Below are 16975 nucleotides of genomic sequence, written 5' to 3' on the forward strand. Positions count from 1 at the left end.
CCCACGGGGGAGGAGGAGGGTGGGCGGGCGTCCCGCCCGCTCTGCTGGCATCGTCCGCGGCGCTCGGGAGATGAACGGCGAGCAGCAGCAGCAGCATGAGGAGGATGAGGATGACGGTGGGGGTCGCGCTGGGGCCGCTGCCGGGTCGGTGTCCCCGGCGGGCGGAGGGCCGGGGGATGATTGACGGGCGCGGGGCGTTGCGGGGCGTTGCGGGGCGGGCCCGGGGCGGAGCGCCAAGCCGGCGGAGGAGGCGGGAGCGGCGGAGGAGGCGGAGCGCCAGCGGGAGAGGAGCGGAGCGCAGCGCAGCGCAGCGCGGCGCCGAGCAGGGGGAGCCCAGCGCTCGCTGCCCCGGGCGGCGCCGGCTTGGGAGAAGGAGCGAGCGGAGAGGAGAGCGGCGCCCGCGCCCCGGCAGAGCCGAGCGGAGGATCCGCGCCGTCCGCCCCTCCGCCCCTCCGCCCCTCCGTCCGCCCCTCCGCCCCTCCGTCCGTCCGTCCGCCCCTCCGCCCGTCCTGCGGGCGGGTCGGTGCGGGGCGGGGCGGGGAGCGGCAGGGCCGGGGCCGGGGCCGGGGGCGGGATGGAGGCCCGGCACGTGGACGCCCCGTCCTACGGCCCCCGCAGCCCCGCCTGGGAACAGCTGGTGCGTAACAATGACACCCACCCCCCGACCCCTGCCCTCCTCACCCCCACCCTCCGCCCCGTCCCCCTTCCTCCTCTTCCCGTCCGTCCCCCCCATCGTCCTCTTTTCCTCCCCATTCTTTCCCGTCCCTCTTCCTTTTCCTCCTCCTCTTCTTCCCTTCCTCCCCTCTGTCCTCTTTTCCTCCCCCTTCTTTCTTGTTCTTCCTCCTCCTCTTCCCTTCCTCTCCATCCTCCTCTTCCCTTCCTCCCTGTCCTCCTTCCCTCTGTCCTCTTTTCCTCCCCATTCTTTCTTGTTCCTCTTCCTTTTCCTCCTCTTCCCTTCCTCCCCCTCCTCCTCCCCCGTCCTCTTTTCCTTCCCATTCTTTCTTGTTCCTCTTCCTTTTCCTCCTCCCCCTCTTCTTCCCTTCCTCTCCCCTCCTTCCGTCTGTCCTCTTTTCCTCCCCATTCTTTCTTGTTCCTCTTTCTTTTCCTCCTCCTCCTCTTCCCTTCCTTCCCCTGCTCCTCCCCTCTGCCCTCTTTTCCTCCCCTCTTTCCCGTCCCTCTTCCAATCCTCCTCCTCCTCCCACCGCTTTCCTCTCTCCCTCTCTCTCCCTCTCCCCGTCCACCCCCGCTGTGGCCCGGACCACGGAAAGACCGGACCCCCCGGCCCTCCTCTGCCCCCCACCCGGGCCAGTTCTTCCTTCTCCTCCTCCTCCTTCCCGGCCCCTGCCGCCTTGCCAAAATGCCCCCTTCCTCCCTTGGTGTGTCCCCTCCACCCCTCGCCTTCCCGGCGCTTTTGTCCCCGTCCCGGGCCCTCTGACCGTTGCTCAGCCGGCTGGTGACCGATGGGCGAGCGGGGCGCTGACCGCAGCCCGTCTGTGATTTCGTTTTTAAGAAGAGGGAAGAGGTTGAGGTTGAAATATATCTATATCTATCTATATATGTTTTGCCAAGGGCAGGAGCTGGTTTCTGCCCCCGGGGGAGACTGCTTTTCTAAATCAATCTGATTTTCAAAGAGGAACCACTACTTTTGTGTCTGGGCAGGACCGTTTAATTAATGTAAATATTTATCTTCCTCCTTTTATCTCCTCCTCTTTTTATCTTTTCCTCTTCCTTCTCCGGCTCTTCCTTCAACCAACTCCCCTTCCTCTCTTTTCCTTATCCTTCCTCTCTTTTCTAGTCTCCTTCCTCTCTTTCTTCCTAGCCTTCCTCTCCCCTCTTTCTCTTCTCCTTCCTCATCTTTCCTCTCCTCTTTTCCATTCTCCTTCCTCTCTTTCTTTCTATCCTTCCTCTCTTTGCCAGTCTCCTTCCTCTCCTCTTTTCTAGTCCCCTTCCTCTCTCTCTTCCTATCCTTCCTCTCCTCTTTTTCTATTCTCCTTCCTCTCCTCTTTTCTAGTCTCCTTCCATTCTTTCTTCCTATCCTTCCTCTCCTCTTTTCTAGTCTCCTTCCTCTCTTTCTTCCTATCCTTCCTCGTCTCTTTTTCTATTCTCCTTTCTCTCTTTTTCTTCCTTATCCTTCCTCTCCTCTTTTCTATTCCCGTTCCTATCTCTCATTCATAAAGCTCTGGACTTTCCAGGCTGGAACATGTTGGCAGGAGGCAAAGGAGCGGGGGGGGGGGGGGGGGGGGGGGGGGGGGGGGGGGGGGGGAAGTTAACTGTAACGTTGCTTGGAATTAGGCTGCCCGTGAAACACGGATGTTGGATAAATTTAGTGTCTGAGCGCAGCTCTGGAAGTGTGAGTAAAGAGGAAAGGGGGAGAGGGTTATCGTTTTGTTTAAACAGCTCCCGACTTCCCTCCTTCCTCCAGCCCAAACGGAGGGAACTAACTGCCTCGGATCTGCTCGGGGCCTGAACGCCAGTCTCCTTCTCAAGCTCTTGAGTGAACAAGTTCCATCTTCCTTGCCCTCTTCTCCTTTTCTTCCTTCCCTCTCTTCCCCCCCCCGCCCCATCCTCCCAAATCCCATCCCCATTCTCAATCATTTTGCCTCCCTCACATCAAGTTGGCAGTTTGCTGCTCCATCTGTTGCCGAAAACCCTTGGTTGGAACGGAAAACGGCCGTTTGTACGTTCCGTCTGTTTTCCCCCAGTCTCTACTGGCGGATGTATGTGTGCTGGGTTGGGTAAAGAGCCTCGAAGCTGGGCAGTGCCGTGGTCTCTGCCCCTCTCCCCCATTACAACAGAACTTATCAGTCCTTCCCCTTCCCTTTTTCACTCTGAATAATTTTTCTAGCTTCCCTCGACTCCTCTTCGTCCGTAACTTCAACTGACCCGTTTTTTCCAAGTCTAAATGTGCTGTCCTTTCTCCCGTCGTTTCCAAGGGGGACGGCTGCCGGAAGGAAATGCTAGAGATTGAATTTTTCATCTTGACGTTCGCACTTCACTCTCCTCTGACTGAGGGACTCGGTCTCAGCTCAAGAATCGACTCTCGGTCCTCATTTCAATTTCAAAAGTTTGGGGGACTGAGTCTTGTCTCGTCTGAGTCTTGGGGACCGGTACCGAGACTGTCAAGGTCAGTTTTAAGGGATTAGAAAGCGGCGTCTTACGGAAGGAAGGGTTCAGGGGGTAGCCCCAAGGTAAATGAAGAGAATGAAAAGATGGAAAGGCGCTTGTTCTCTCCTATAGAGAGGCAAAGATCCATACCAATCGTGTAACAGGGAAAATGGTCACCTATTTGGCTTAACACGAATAATGGTCTCTCAGGCTAGAGCACCGCCTAAGGCCCACGGAGATGTTTCAGAGAAAGATGAAACTTTCTTCTGGGCAGTGTAAGGTGTGCCTGACATTACAGATTTGAAAGTCAGAAATGCTTTCCCAAGTCTAACAAATAAAGGATGCTCACTAGTTTTAATCCTTCCTTTCTAAATAGCTTTTTAAAATGACTTTAAATTGCAGACACCTGTAAACTCTAAGCTCCCTGTGGGAAGGGAACTCTGTTGTATTGGACTCTCCCAGGTATTCTGCACAAAATGAAGTGCTCAGTATATACCATCGATTGGTCATAATGCCCCAACCCAGTGTTCTTCCCCTAATTGATTACCCTGCTCTTTTCAGCTGTGCATCTCTTCTTGTGTATTAGAAACTCCCTTGGGTTCCAAACGAGGGGTTATTTTTAATGATCATATTCATCAAAGAAAAGGGCCAAAATTAAGGGGCGGGAGGAACGGGAGTCGTCCCTTCTGATGAAGTTTCTCGATTTTGTCCAGGATCCTCCAGCTCTTGGCAGCCAGAGGGAGAAACCATCATAATAATAACTGTGGCTTTTGTTAATCGATGGTGTTTATTGAGTGTTTACTGTGTGCAGAGCACTGTACAATACAAAGGGAAGGTAACCTCCATCCTTGCTCTCAAAGAGTTTACAGCCTAGAGGGGAAGATAAATTAAAATTAATTAAAGACGGAGCTGTAGATAAGTACTGTGTGGCTATGGGAGGGGTGAATATCAAAGTACTACTAAGATGCCAAGTCTTCCTGTGGTAGAACACGATAACAGGTCAGACGCAGTCCCTGTCCCACGTGCCGTTCATAGCCTAAGGTGAATTAATCTGATCTCCGTTTTTATAGTTGAGGAAACTGAGGTACAGAGAAAGTGATGTGCCAAGGCCTACCCCAGCACTTATTACAATGTTTGGCAATCAGTGGATCATTTATTGAGCGCTTACTGTGTCCAGGGCACTGTACTGAACGCTTGGGAGAATACAGTGTAACGGTGAGACCAATTCCCTGCTCACAACGAGCTTACAGTCCAGAGGGGAAGCCATATATTAATGTTAAATATCTTATGGATATGTACGTAAGTGCTGAGTGGCTGGGTGACGCAGAAGAGAGTGGGAAAAGAGGAAATGAGGGCTTAGTTCGGGATGGCCTTTTCGGAGGAGATGTGCCTTCAATAAGGATTTGAAGATGGGGGAGAGTAATTGTCTGTCAGATAGAAAAAGGGAGGGCTTTCCAGACCAGAGGCAGGACGTGGGTGAGAGGTTGGCGGTGAGATAGATGAGATCGAGGTACAGTGAGCGGGCCCATAAGACGCGCTTAGCAAATACCCCGCTCATTATTGCACTTGCATTTAAAATCCATTCTAATGATTGATAGGTGACTTTTATATTTTAATTTCCAAGAGCTATCGATTTTCTTTAGAAATGCTCAGAATACAAGGACCCCAGATTGTATACTTGAGAGAGTATAAGGGAGGTAAAAGATAAGATCCCTGCCCACAAAGAATTTACAATCTCACGAGGGATAACATCCACAAAATAATTTTCAGGTAGAAGGAAAGAGATTGGAGAGGTGGATGCGTGACTAAATCCAGTGCTCGAAATAGTAAAGTATCTAAAAATAATATGGACAGCAGTGCCACCGGTGCCTATGAGTGCATTTACCTGTGATGTTCATATACGTTTTTATTTATGTGCATATTAAGAATGCCCCCCTAAGCATTTGATCTGTGTACGCAGGTGACTGAAAGGCTGTGGCTCAACTCCACATCCCTTCTCCACCTCGCCTTGTTGGTCTATTCACAGGTTTTATTTCTGGGTTCTTTCTATTGGAAATTAAGCAGAATACAATGGAACAGTTAAGCCCCATATTTTTGTTTCATTTAATACTTCTGAGTCATGTTGATAAAGTAATATATAAACCTCATTCTTTCTGAAATGTGACCCCCTTCTAGGGCCATCCTTCTTAGGATTTACTTTATTCAGGAGAGAAAGAGGAGGAAGTTTCCCCATTCAACGAGGAGTCGGCCTTGAATACAATAATCAGGCCGATGAGGGACTATTTTTTGTAACCAAGTTAAGGCAAATGTATTACCGTTACTTAATTTGATAAGGACCAAAGAAGTGTTGGGTATTTTTAGCCTTATAATGTTCCTCTCCTAATACCCTCTATCCCAGTTTCACAGATAATTGGTTGGAAACATTATCAACAATTAGAAACTTCGGGGGAATTTGGAAAGTAGTTTGGGTAGTGCTTTGACCTAACCCCCAGACTTTAGCAGTTTTTGCCCCAAACAGTTGAATTCTGCCTAGACTGTTTAGAGCTAATAGAAAGTTATAAAATATAGAATTCAAAGGAAAATGGGCCAATACAAATATAAAAATCAAATTTACCTAAACACCAAGGATAATAAATTTGTATAGTGTGCTAAAATAATGGTGTATTTGATAGTCGTACTTATCAAAAAGCTCCCCATGGTGATAATCAAATGGCTAATATAAAGCCACAGAACTTGTACAATGAAGACAAGGAGTCAAAAAAGAGAGCAGAGTACCAGGAACTTGCAAAGAATAAACCAAACTGCACAGTTAGGGAGAGTGCACAGTGTGTGCACAGTGTGGCCAGGGCTATGGGTCCCACTCTGGTCTTTTTAGCTGCACCTGCGCACGTTAAGTGAATTTCACCGACAGTCATTTCTTCCCCAAATCCAAAGGACAATTACTTTTGGAAAAACTGAGTTTGAAAATGGAGATAGACACACTCTAATCTCAGTTTTCCAAAAAAAACCCAACAAAAGCCATCTTCTAAAGTTACAAAATGAACATTCCAATAAGAAATGAAGCTTCCTTTAACATGTGAAAATGAACTGGAAGGATGTATATCGAGGCCATTATTAAAATAGCGGATATTAATCAAATTTTCCCAAAAGAGGCCTCTCAAATTTGTTTATGATCCAGTATTTCCTCGGCATTTTCAAGTTTAAATGGCATATAAGTCAACCAAAATTAAAGGCTACCAGTGGGATCCGGTTATGGGCTGTTTAATTATATCCATCTTCCTTCTAGGTGTATGTTTTTCAAGGGATTATTTTTGAATTCATGAATTTGGAAACCTAATATTTTAAAATAAAATTTTGTAAAAGAAAAAACTGAACAAAATTCAGTAAATAGTTGATTGATACATGATGTAACTGCCAAAACTTCAGATGCAAAAAGTGGAAAAAACAATGGCCCTGAATTAGTAGTATTTAGGGAAGCGTACATCATATGCTTGAGATTTAAGGATTAATCGTGGATGAGTTAGGATCATATAATTAATGGAATTCAAAGGGATAAACTTTTTTTAAAATAAATATGCGGTATTGAGTGAAGTCTGCATGTGAACTCCGGAATCTCAATTTTCAAATTAGGGTAACGTTCAAATTTACTGTCCTTGCCTTGCAGATGGATGTTCCTGAGAAAAAGAGGGCTAGTTGACCTCAATTAGAGACTTTAATAAAACCTCCAAATGAAAGATTTTATTTGGATGGTCAATAACTGATTTACAGGGAACTGAGCATCCTTTCTCTTTCAATTTAAATGTCGGTGCCCCGAGAGGAGTTACAGTTACTTGAGAAGACTAAGTGGAGCCCGATTTGTTCCAGACTCGCTAATTGAAATCCCGGCGGCCATACAGTGAGTCTGAGGAACTTGTTGCTCAGCTGCTATAATACAAAAAGTTTTTAAAAAGTAGAGGTAACAGGATCACTTTGAGGAATAAAGGCTGAAATGTATGTGATGATTTCATTTCTTACTTAAACCCGCTGAGCCAAGAAGAAGTTTCCACAAGCTCCTAGAGATGGCAAAAGGTCAATAATTTTTTCAGATGATGTGCAAATTCTCTCCTCTGACCAAGTCTTCCGTCTTTTACTTGAAACTGGGCGTTGAGCCTCAACCTGATCTCTGACAGTGAACTCAAAGACCAGTGACATTAATTTCTGAGGGTGTCTATGGGAGGCACTTAGATTAATAATAATAATAATGTTGGTATTTGTTAAGCTCTTACTATGTGCAGAGCACTTTTCTAAGCGCTGGGGCAGATATAGGGTAATCAGGTTGTCCCACGTGAGGCTCACAGTCTTAATCCCCATTTTACAGATGAAGTTACTGAGGCACCGAGAAGTGACTTGCCCACAGTCACACAGCTGACAAGTGGCAGAGCCAGGATTGGAACTCATGACCTCCAACTCCCAAGCCCAGGCTCTTTCCACTGAGCCACGCTGCTTCTCTAAGATGCGGGAAATGAATTTTACTACTTGGAAAGTATGCCACAAATTTGTTTTTGTGGAAATTGAATTGCAAAGGGATTCCTAGGTTGAAAGCTATACTTTAGGCTGCTGCTGTGCTGGTGAAATAGAGAGCATAGTTTGAAACGACAAACAAAAATTCCGGACACTACAGTGCCCTTTATTCAGATACACTGGATTATTTTTTAAATGTCACAGAATACCAGGGGTTTTGCAATCCCAGGGATTTTTTCAGTGCTGGTGTAGCACTTTGCATTATGTACTTTTTTATTCACAGGGTTTTTTCTCTTAATTTTTGGAGCAAGCCCCAAAAGCATTAGCTTAGATTGGATTTTTTTCTTTCTCCCGGTCATTTAAGAGGGAGTGCGTTCTGTATTTGTTTAAATCATCAAGGACCTGGCATAGAAGCTTTAGTTTGTAGATGATCCTTCTTCATTTTGGGGGTCACTCTTCTGCCAAGGGTTTTTCTGCGACCTATTTTTAGCCCCGTGTAAAACGATACCACACGGTCCCACGTTTCTAACCTTTGCAGGCGGAAGTCCTCCCCTCCATCGTTTTGCAATTTCTTTGCCTTTTAGGTACCGTTCTCTTAGGTCCAACCAGGATTGCACACAGTAAGCTCTCAGTAGATACGATGGAATGAATGACTTCGGGAGGGAAGAGCTAGAAGGGGGTGAGCCAAGTCAAGGAGGCCAGTGAGAAAGGGAAACAGGGACAAAAATATAGACCTAGATCCAGAAAGGAGCATTGTCCCGGAAAAAGTGGCGGGAAGTTTAGATTTTCTAGAGAAAGGCCCCAGTCTTTGGAGCTGAAGTTAAGGAGCAGCTGAGGGAGGGGGTCCCGCCTTTGGACTTGTGGGCCGAACTGCTTGGCTCCCACTCTGCCATGTGCGGCCCGCTGTGGCTCCCCTTGCTGACTGCCCCTCCCTCCCGCCGACCTCCCCTCAGGCCGGTCGGCCGCCCTTCAGCCCGTCCAGTCCAGCCCTGGGGAGAAGGAGGAGGAACAGGTCCCCGCAGAAGGGTCGGCCGGCGGGGTCCCGGGCCTGGCCCCGCGGGGAGCACCTAGTGGGACATGGCGGCGCCGCCCTCTCTGATGAGCCGGCCGGGTCCTGTCTCCTCGCAGGAATCGGAGAGGATGGCCGGGGCCGCCGGACCAGGACCCGCCGCCTCAGCCACCCCCGCCTCAGCCACCGTCGCCTCAGCCACCGTCGCCTCAGCCACCGTCGCCTCAGCCAGCATCGCCTCAGCCAGCGCCTCGGCCGGGGACGAGTCGTCCGACAGCGAAGCGGAACACGAGGGGCCCCAGAAGCTGATCCGCAAAGTGTCCACCTCCGGACAGATCCGGAGCAAGGTGAGGGGCCGGGGACCCCGTGAGGGGAGGGGAGCGGCCCAGCGGTGGGGCCCGCTGACGACGGAACACTCGCCAACCTGCCTGTCTTGGCTCAAGAAGTCCTCTTTCCCCACCCAGTGTAGAGCGCCCACCCTCTTCAAATCCCTCAGACAATGACTCTCCCGCCGCCCCCCGTAAAGCCTTGCTGAAGGCCCAGCTCCTCCAAGAGGCTTTGCCAGATGAAGCCCCACTCTTCCTCAGCTCCCACTCCCTTCCCCGTCACCCTGACTCGCTCCCTTGACTCCCTGCCCCGCAGCACGTATAATAATAATAGTGATGGTATTTGTTAAGCGCTTATTATGTGCCAAGCACCCTTCTAAGCGCTGGGGTAGATACAAGGTCTTCAGGTTGGCCCACATGGGGCTCGCAGTCTCAATCCCCATTTGACAGATGAGGGAACTGAGGCACAGAGAAGTGAAGCGACTCGCCCACGGTCACACGGCAGACGAGTGGCAGAAAGGGGATTAGAACCCACGACTTCTGACTCCCAAGCCCGGTTTCTTGCCATTAAGCCATGCTTGTCTGTCATTTTATTTATTTAGATTGATATCTGCTTACCTATATTAATGTCTTTCCCCGCCTCCTCTAGACTGCGAGCTCGTTGTGGGCGGGGGTTGTCTCGATTACTGTATTGTACTTTCCCAAGCACTTAATACAGTGCTCTGCACACAGTAAGCACTCAATAAATACAACTGAATGAGTGGATGAATGAGAGCAGGCAGGTGCAAGCAGCAGAGCCCGAGCTGGGGCTCGATGGAACAGTGGTCACCCCTATTTCGCTTTCCTATGACAGTCCCAAGGTCCCGGGATTGGGGATGTTGCAGGGAGCAGCTCTCCCTCCTTCCTTCCTTCCCTCCTCCCGCTCTCTTTTCTCCCTTTCTCCCTCTCCCACTTCTCCTCTCCAGCTCGCCCGCTGGCTCGGGCCAGGCCCTCCTCGGAGACAAGCCGACACGCACACCGTTGCAGGTAGAAGAGGGCAGTCTGTCTGCCTCGCGTGAGCTTGAAGAAAGGGGGCTCTTCTTAATTATAAAGTCCAGGTTTTTTTTAAATAGAAAAGTTTGGATTACCTGACTGCCCCGAATCCTAGCTAGGAAGGCTTAAAAGCAAACTCTGTGACCGAACACCAGTCAGAGAAATGTCATGTTTACAACTCGTCTTTAACAGTGACTTTAAGAGGTTTGTTTCATTCTGTTTTCCCTGTGGTCAGAACCTAACTGTGCAAATTTAATGGACCAACAAAAGATCCAGTGGTGTTAACCTTAAAAACTTTCACCCATCCCCCTTTTAAATTAAATCAATTCATTCAATAGTATTTATTGAGCGCTTACTATGTGCAGAGCACTGTACTATGCCATGTCTCTCTCCTTGAATGAAGAGCTGAGCAGCAGGTCACTGGTTGAAGCCCCGGGGAGATATAGTGGCATATCCTAAATCACATTCAACTCTTATATAAATACATTGTGTGTGTGTGCGTGTGGGCACGGGAGTGTGAATAAAATATAAATTAATTTTGTATATCTATCTCTGTGCATTTTTTGGAAGAGTTGGTTGATCGGAACCATATTTGAGAGAGTGCATCATTTGTTTAATTCCCCCAGAGGGGAATATTTTGGCTTGTAGGAGTTCTGCCTCACCCCCTGGGAGCCCATATCCATTTGTTAGAACCTTATTTAGCTCTTGGCTTTGAGTATAGGTAGTCTTTTGTACTCAATCAAGACTTTCTCATCTCATTTTGGTTGGTAGAATTTGCGCACATACTCAGTAGACTACTTCCTGGGCGATCTCTAAGTTTGGGGTACGCTCCAGCAACTTACACCTTTCCTCTCGGTTTTTGCCATTTCTCCACCTTCTCAGCTTCTGTAGTTCCTGCCTATCTTCGATGGGCAGACCATTTTGCTAGCGTCTGAGGCGAAACAGAAAACCTGATCTCTGGCCTCAAGGAGTATCCGGTTGGGAAAATGGGTCATATATAAACATGAGACAAGTATGACTTACAGAGCTAACTGCAAGTGGGTGTGTATATCGAAATATATACAGAAATAGTGTATATAGATATAATGAATATAGAAATATATATGTATCTTAAAAATAATTCAGGGATTTCTTTTTTAGAAAGTAAATCTGTGTCAGAATGCTAATTTAGTTAGGAAAAACCTGAAAGGAATAGGTTTAAAAAAGACACTCACTGAATCCCGGAGCTGGTTAAGGATATTAGGGCCGGGTAGAATGTGAATCTCCAAACAAAACACATCAGGCACCAAATAAACCCTGTGTGACCCGAAGGGGAAAAGTTCTTTTAAAAACTGGAAAGCTTTCTCGAATGAGAAAGGGGAGCCTACAAAGAGTGCCACATCTGCTGAAAACAGGAAATTATTTGGAAAGAAAGGAAGATTGACCAGGACTTTGTAAAGAGCACCACTACCAAGAATAAAAGGGATTTTATATATATCAAAACCCTCCTGGAAAATCAGCAGGACAGCATGATGATCGCGGTTGTAAAAGAAACACACTGAAATGAAAAAGCGAGGGCCAAAAGGTAAGTTAATTGTTTCTTGAATGTTTAGAGAAGCAGCGTGGCTCGGTGGAAAGAGCCCGGGCTTGGGAGTCAGAGGTCATGGGTTCTAATCCCGGCTCCGCCACCTGTCAGCTGTGTGACTTTGGGCAAGTCACTTCTCTGGGCCTCAGTGACCTCATCCGTAAAATGGGGATTAAGACTATGAGCCTCATGTGGAACAACCTGATTACCCTGTATCTCCCCCAGAACTTAGAATAGTGCTCCACACATAGTAAGCGCTTAATAAATATTATTATTATTATTATTTAGATGCTGATATCCTAATTTTTTGTTTACACTAGATAGGTCAGAAGAACAGGAGCAAGTTGTGGAAAAGACACAAGATGTTTTCTGTTCAATGCTAAACTAGATAAAGTGAATAAAACAGGATTATATCCATCCGAGTCGTGGAGTGTCTTGATGTGAAAGTTATAGAGCTATACTGGCAAAGGGTATAATGGGTACTTTTCTGGAAGATTGGTGTTCTGCCGATCTAATTCTTGTATGTGGCGATTCCAGAGAATTCTATACCTGGCAAATTGATCGATCGGAAGTATTGCAGAACGCTGAACTAAGCACTTGGGAAAGTTCAGTAAGACAGAGTTGCAGGACAGGCTCCCTCCCCACGGGGAGTTTACGATCTTCTGGGGATGGCAGACGTTAAAATAGATTACTGGAAAGGGGAAATGGTAGAGTATTGACACTAATTTAATCTTAACCTTGTTTAGCACTTAGACAAATACTAAGTTTGCTCCGGGAAAGAATATTATAGTTTCTTTAAGGAGAAATCGTGTCTCACTGATCTGCTGGAGTTTTTCGAAGGAGTCAGTAACTGTGTGATTACAGGGGATTAGTGCATTTACTGTTTTTAGATTTTCAAAAGGTCTTTCGTGAGGTTTTGTACCACAAAAGCTGCAACAAAAATGAAACATAACTGTATTGAAGGGCGGGTAAGAGAGGAAACAGACAGGGCTAACTAGTCAGTCAATCGTATTGAACTTACTGTGTGCAGGGCACTGTACTAAGCACTTGAGAGAGTACAGTATAACAATATAACAGACATATTTTCTGCCCACAGTGAGTTTTCGATCTAGACGGGGAGGCAGACATTATTATAAATAAATAAATTACAGATATGTACATAAGTATTGTGAGGCTGGGATGGGGGGATGAATAAAGGGAGCAGCAAGTCAGGGTGACGAAGAAGGGCGTAGAAGAAAAGGAAAAGAAGACTTAATCAGGAAAGGCCTCTTGGAGGAGGTGTGCCTTCAATAAGGCTTTGAAGGTAGAGAGAGAGAATAATTGTCCGTCAGATAGGAGGGAGGGCATCCAGGGCAGAGGCAGGAAAGGTTGAGAAGTCGGCGGCGAGATAGACAAGATTGTGCACTGTTAGAGTGGGTTTTAATAAATGATTTGGAAGAGAGTGCCCCGTAAAATCTCCAGGGTTTCGGATGCCACTAAGCGATTCCAGGTGGTTAAAATGGCATGCTGATAAGGATGAAGTACTGGAAGACTTCATAAGAAGCGTGAGAAGCAGCTTGACTACTGGAAAGAGTGTGTGCTTGGGAGTCAGAGAACCTGCATCCTAATCCCAGCTCTGCCACTTGCTTGCTGTGTGATCTTGGGCAAGTCCCCTAACTTCTCTGTGCCTCAGTGCCTTAATCTGTAAAATGGGGATTAAATTCCTGTTCTCTGTCCTACTTAAATTCTGTCCAGCCTGATTATCCTGTATCTACCCCAGTGTGTAGTACAGTGCTTTGCTCACAATAAATCCTTTAACAAAAAAAAAAATGATTATTATAATGTTGGGTTATGGCTAAAAGGCTAAGTTGCCTGGTGAGCAAATGCAAGGCAATGTATCAATCAGTGGTATTTAGGGGAAAGAAAAGATTTATTGCTGAATTGTACTTTTCGAGCGCTCGGTACAGTGCTCTGCACACAGTAAGTGCCCAAAAAATGGATTAAATGGAGAAAAAAAATCAAAATGATGCCTACAGGATCATGGGCTCCAATGTATTAGTCACAAGACAGGAGAGAGATCATGGAAACCTTGTTGACTATTGCCTCAAATCATCAGTCCAGGTGCAGAAGTAGCCACAGAGGCCAATAGGATGGAAGGCAGCAGCAGGAAAGGCGTAGAAATCTATGGAAAACATTGCTTTCCCCCTGTGTAAAACTCCGGCAAGTCCACTCTTGAAATATTCCTTGCTGATTCTGGCTGACACATTTTAGTAGTCAATCAATGGTGTTTACTGAGCGCTTACTGTGTGCAGAGCACTGTAGTAAGTGCTTGGGAGAGGACAATAAAGCCGAGTTGGTAGATATGTTCCCAGCCCCCAAGGAGCCTATAGACTAGAGGGGGAGATGGATATCTTCCCTCTAGTGCATCCTAGTAGTTGTTTGGAGTGGACCTCAAGGAGCCTGAAATTCTGCTCCTTGTGCCACTGTACCCAATGTTGTCCTAGAATTTTGTTTCAGCTGTCCTTCTGGGTCTGAAGCCAGTCCCCTTTGACCCTTTTATGCTTTAAAATTGAGTCCCTCGAGAGGCGGGATCGCTGTCTGATTACCACATGTGTATTCCTTCCCAGCACTTAATACACTAAGCACACAGTGAGCACTTAGTAAATGCTGCTATTACAGCTACTGCTGTGGCTACTTGGTAGTTAGTGCCAAGCAGCATAAAAGAGCACCTAAAATGCCCAGCCCTTGCATTTATTCGATTCATTCAATCAATCGTATTTATTAAGCGCTTACTTCATGCTGAGCACTGTACTAAGCCCTTACCGAAGGCTCTAACCCTGCAAGGAACTGAATGAAAGGCATTCCAAGACTTAAACTCCAAGTCCCTCCCTGCCCCTTCTTCAATTCCCCCATCCTTCCCAGAATATCTCAAGAGGAAATCTCCTGCCTTCTCTCAAAGTCCACCCTGTCTCCCGAGCATCCGACCCCCTCTCTGCACCGTGTCAAAGCACTTGCCCCCTCCAATCTTCCCTCCCTGACTGCCATCTTCAACTGTTCGCTCTCCAATGGCTGCTTCTTCCCCACTGCTTTTAAACATGCCCATTTCTCCCCTAGCCTAAAAAAAACCGAAAACAAAACATCCTTCCTTGACCCCACGGCTCCCTCCAGTTATCGCCCCATCTCCGTCCCACCATTCTCTTCCCAAATCCTTGAGTGAGCCGTCTACACCCGCTTCCTCTAGTTCGTCTCTTCCAATTCCCTCCTTGACCTCTCCAATCTGGCTTCCATCCTCTTTACTCCACAGAAACCGCCCTCTCAAAGGTCACCAATGATTTCTTCCTTGCCAATTCCAACGGGTTCTACTACATTCTAATCCCCCTCAACCTCTCAGCTGCCTTAGGCTGTAACCGCATCGTGGGCAAGGAATTTGTCTGTTATATTGTTTTTCTACTTTCCCAACTCACAAGAAGTGCTCAATAATAATGATGGTATTTAACTGCTTACTACCTGCCAAGCACTGTTCTAAACTTTGCGGTAGATATCATCTGATCGGGTCGGTCACAGTCTCTACCCCATGTGGGGCTCACGGTCCTATTCCCCATTTCACAGATAAATGCGATTGATTAAAAAATTGATTTTTTAAAAACATATTTACATTTAACTTGATTGATGCCATTGTATTTTCATGTGAACTAAATTTATACTGAAAGTTTGTTCAATAATCAAGATCTCTTCCACTTCCACTTTGGATCTAAGTAAATATCCTTTAAGATAAAAACCACAGTTCTTTAGCCCTCTCTTTTATGAAACAATTCATCAGTTAAATTTGTATCTATTTGGGCAAACAATGCCTGCTGAATTTAAGCCTTTGCATGTTTACATTATGGAGAGATAACATAAAACCACCTTAGCCAAGAATTTTCTGCTGCCCCAACTTGACCTTTTCTTTCCAGTTCAATTTGTTAGGCTCCTTTACTTGAGGGTATTTACAGCCAGAGGTTTAATTAAATGGATTGGGTTTGTTTTATAACTAAGAATAGACCCTTGAAAAAAATAACATGAATAATATATAACACTTCTAATAAATCTATAATTAGATAGTGCTGAACTTTTTTTTTTGTGGTGGATGCTTACGTAGCTACTTGAAACTTTTTTGAATTTTCATTTAGACTCAATAGCTTAACTTTTTAATTTTAATGTGTGGGCTATTAGTTTTAATGTTTTGAAATAGTGTACCATAGGCTGGAATCGCTTTTACCTTTTTTTCCAAATGTTTATGCATTATGGGAAATATTTATGTTTTTGTGGGGTTTTAACAAAACATCCTACCTAATTTTTTCCCTTTGGTTTACAGAACCATATGTGGTTTTTATCCTCTTAAAGATTTTCAGTACTAAAGTTGATAGAAAATAATGTTTGAGACCACTTATTCCCACAAAAACACAGTTGATTTTTATTGTTTAATTTAAAGGGAAATAACATGATTTATTAATTTAAAGAGAAAACCATTAGAGAATTTGGATATGTGGATGTACACAGACACACATACACCCATTCTGGTTTAAAGATGATGCAACTGACAGTAAAATTTTATTAATAAGCGTGGTTACTCTGGAGAAGAACACTCTAGATGGGGGGAGACAGACATTAATATAAATACATAAGATAGGAAGGGGTGAGCTGGATCAGTGGTATATATTGAGCGCTTACTGTGTGCACAGCACTGTACTAAGTGCCTAGGAGAGAACATTACAACAGAGGTGGTAGATGTTTACCGTGCTCACAGTGAGTTTTTAGTCGAGTTGGGAAGACAGGCATTAGTGTAAATAAATTAACTATGGATATATACATAAATGCTGTTGGGCTGAGAGTGGGGTGAATACCAAATGCTAAAACGGGGTACAGATCCAACTATGTAGGTGACTAAAGGAGAAGGAGTCAGGGGAAAGAGGGCTTAACTGGGGACGGCCTCTCGGAGAAGATGTGACTTTAATAAGACTTTGAAGGTGAGGAGAGTGGTGGTCTGGTGTAATAATAATAATGATGGCATTTGTTAGGCACTTTCTACGTGCCAAGCACTGTTCTAAGCGTTTATATTGGGTGGGAGGGAGTTTCTGGCTCAAAGGAGGATATGGGCATGGGGTCGGTGATGAAATAGAACAGGGCACAGTGAGCAAGCTGGCACTAGAGGAGTGAAGCGTTAAGAAGATGGTGAATCAGTCAGTCGTATTTGAGCGCTTACCGTGTGCAGAACAGTGTACTAAGCCCTTGGGAGAATGACTTGGGCCAAGTCATTTCTCACCCATCCGTAAAATGGGGATTAAAACTGTGAGCCCAACATGGGACAGAAGGGCACTGGGATCCCCGTAGTTCCTTATGGCTAAACTTGTCTTCTCACGCGCCCTCCTGTAGAAATTGCTCTTCTGGAAAGGGAGCCTGAAGGTTTATCTCGGCTGTTAT

The 16975-nt window shown here is 46.2% G+C and overlaps 1 protein-coding gene across 7 annotated transcripts in view; it reads left to right on the plus strand.

The window, feature by feature from the left end:
* The first annotated feature begins 574 nt into the window (after nucleotides 1-574).
* Nucleotides 575-16975, plus strand: part of DGKH (diacylglycerol kinase eta) — a 163948-nt gene continuing 147547 nt past the window's right edge. For 3 of the 7 annotated variants that reach the window (XM_039914881.1, XM_029047846.2, XM_039914880.1), the window contains exons 1-2: nucleotides 575-637; nucleotides 8734-8961. In XM_039914881.1, the coding sequence (XP_039770815.1) occupies nucleotides 575-637; nucleotides 8734-8961 (291 nt within the window). Of the gene's footprint in view, nucleotides 638-1175; nucleotides 1529-2422; nucleotides 2678-2933; nucleotides 3125-6769; nucleotides 7001-8733; nucleotides 8962-16975 lie in introns of those variants that run through there. The other 4 variants (XM_029047847.2, XM_029047852.2, XM_029047858.2 and 1 more) reach the window with 4 other exon arrangements.

The sequence above is a fragment of the Ornithorhynchus anatinus genome, chromosome 20, assembly GCF_004115215.2.
Source record: "Ornithorhynchus anatinus isolate Pmale09 chromosome 20, mOrnAna1.pri.v4, whole genome shotgun sequence".
Lineage (NCBI taxonomy): Eukaryota > Metazoa > Chordata > Mammalia > Monotremata > Ornithorhynchidae > Ornithorhynchus > Ornithorhynchus anatinus.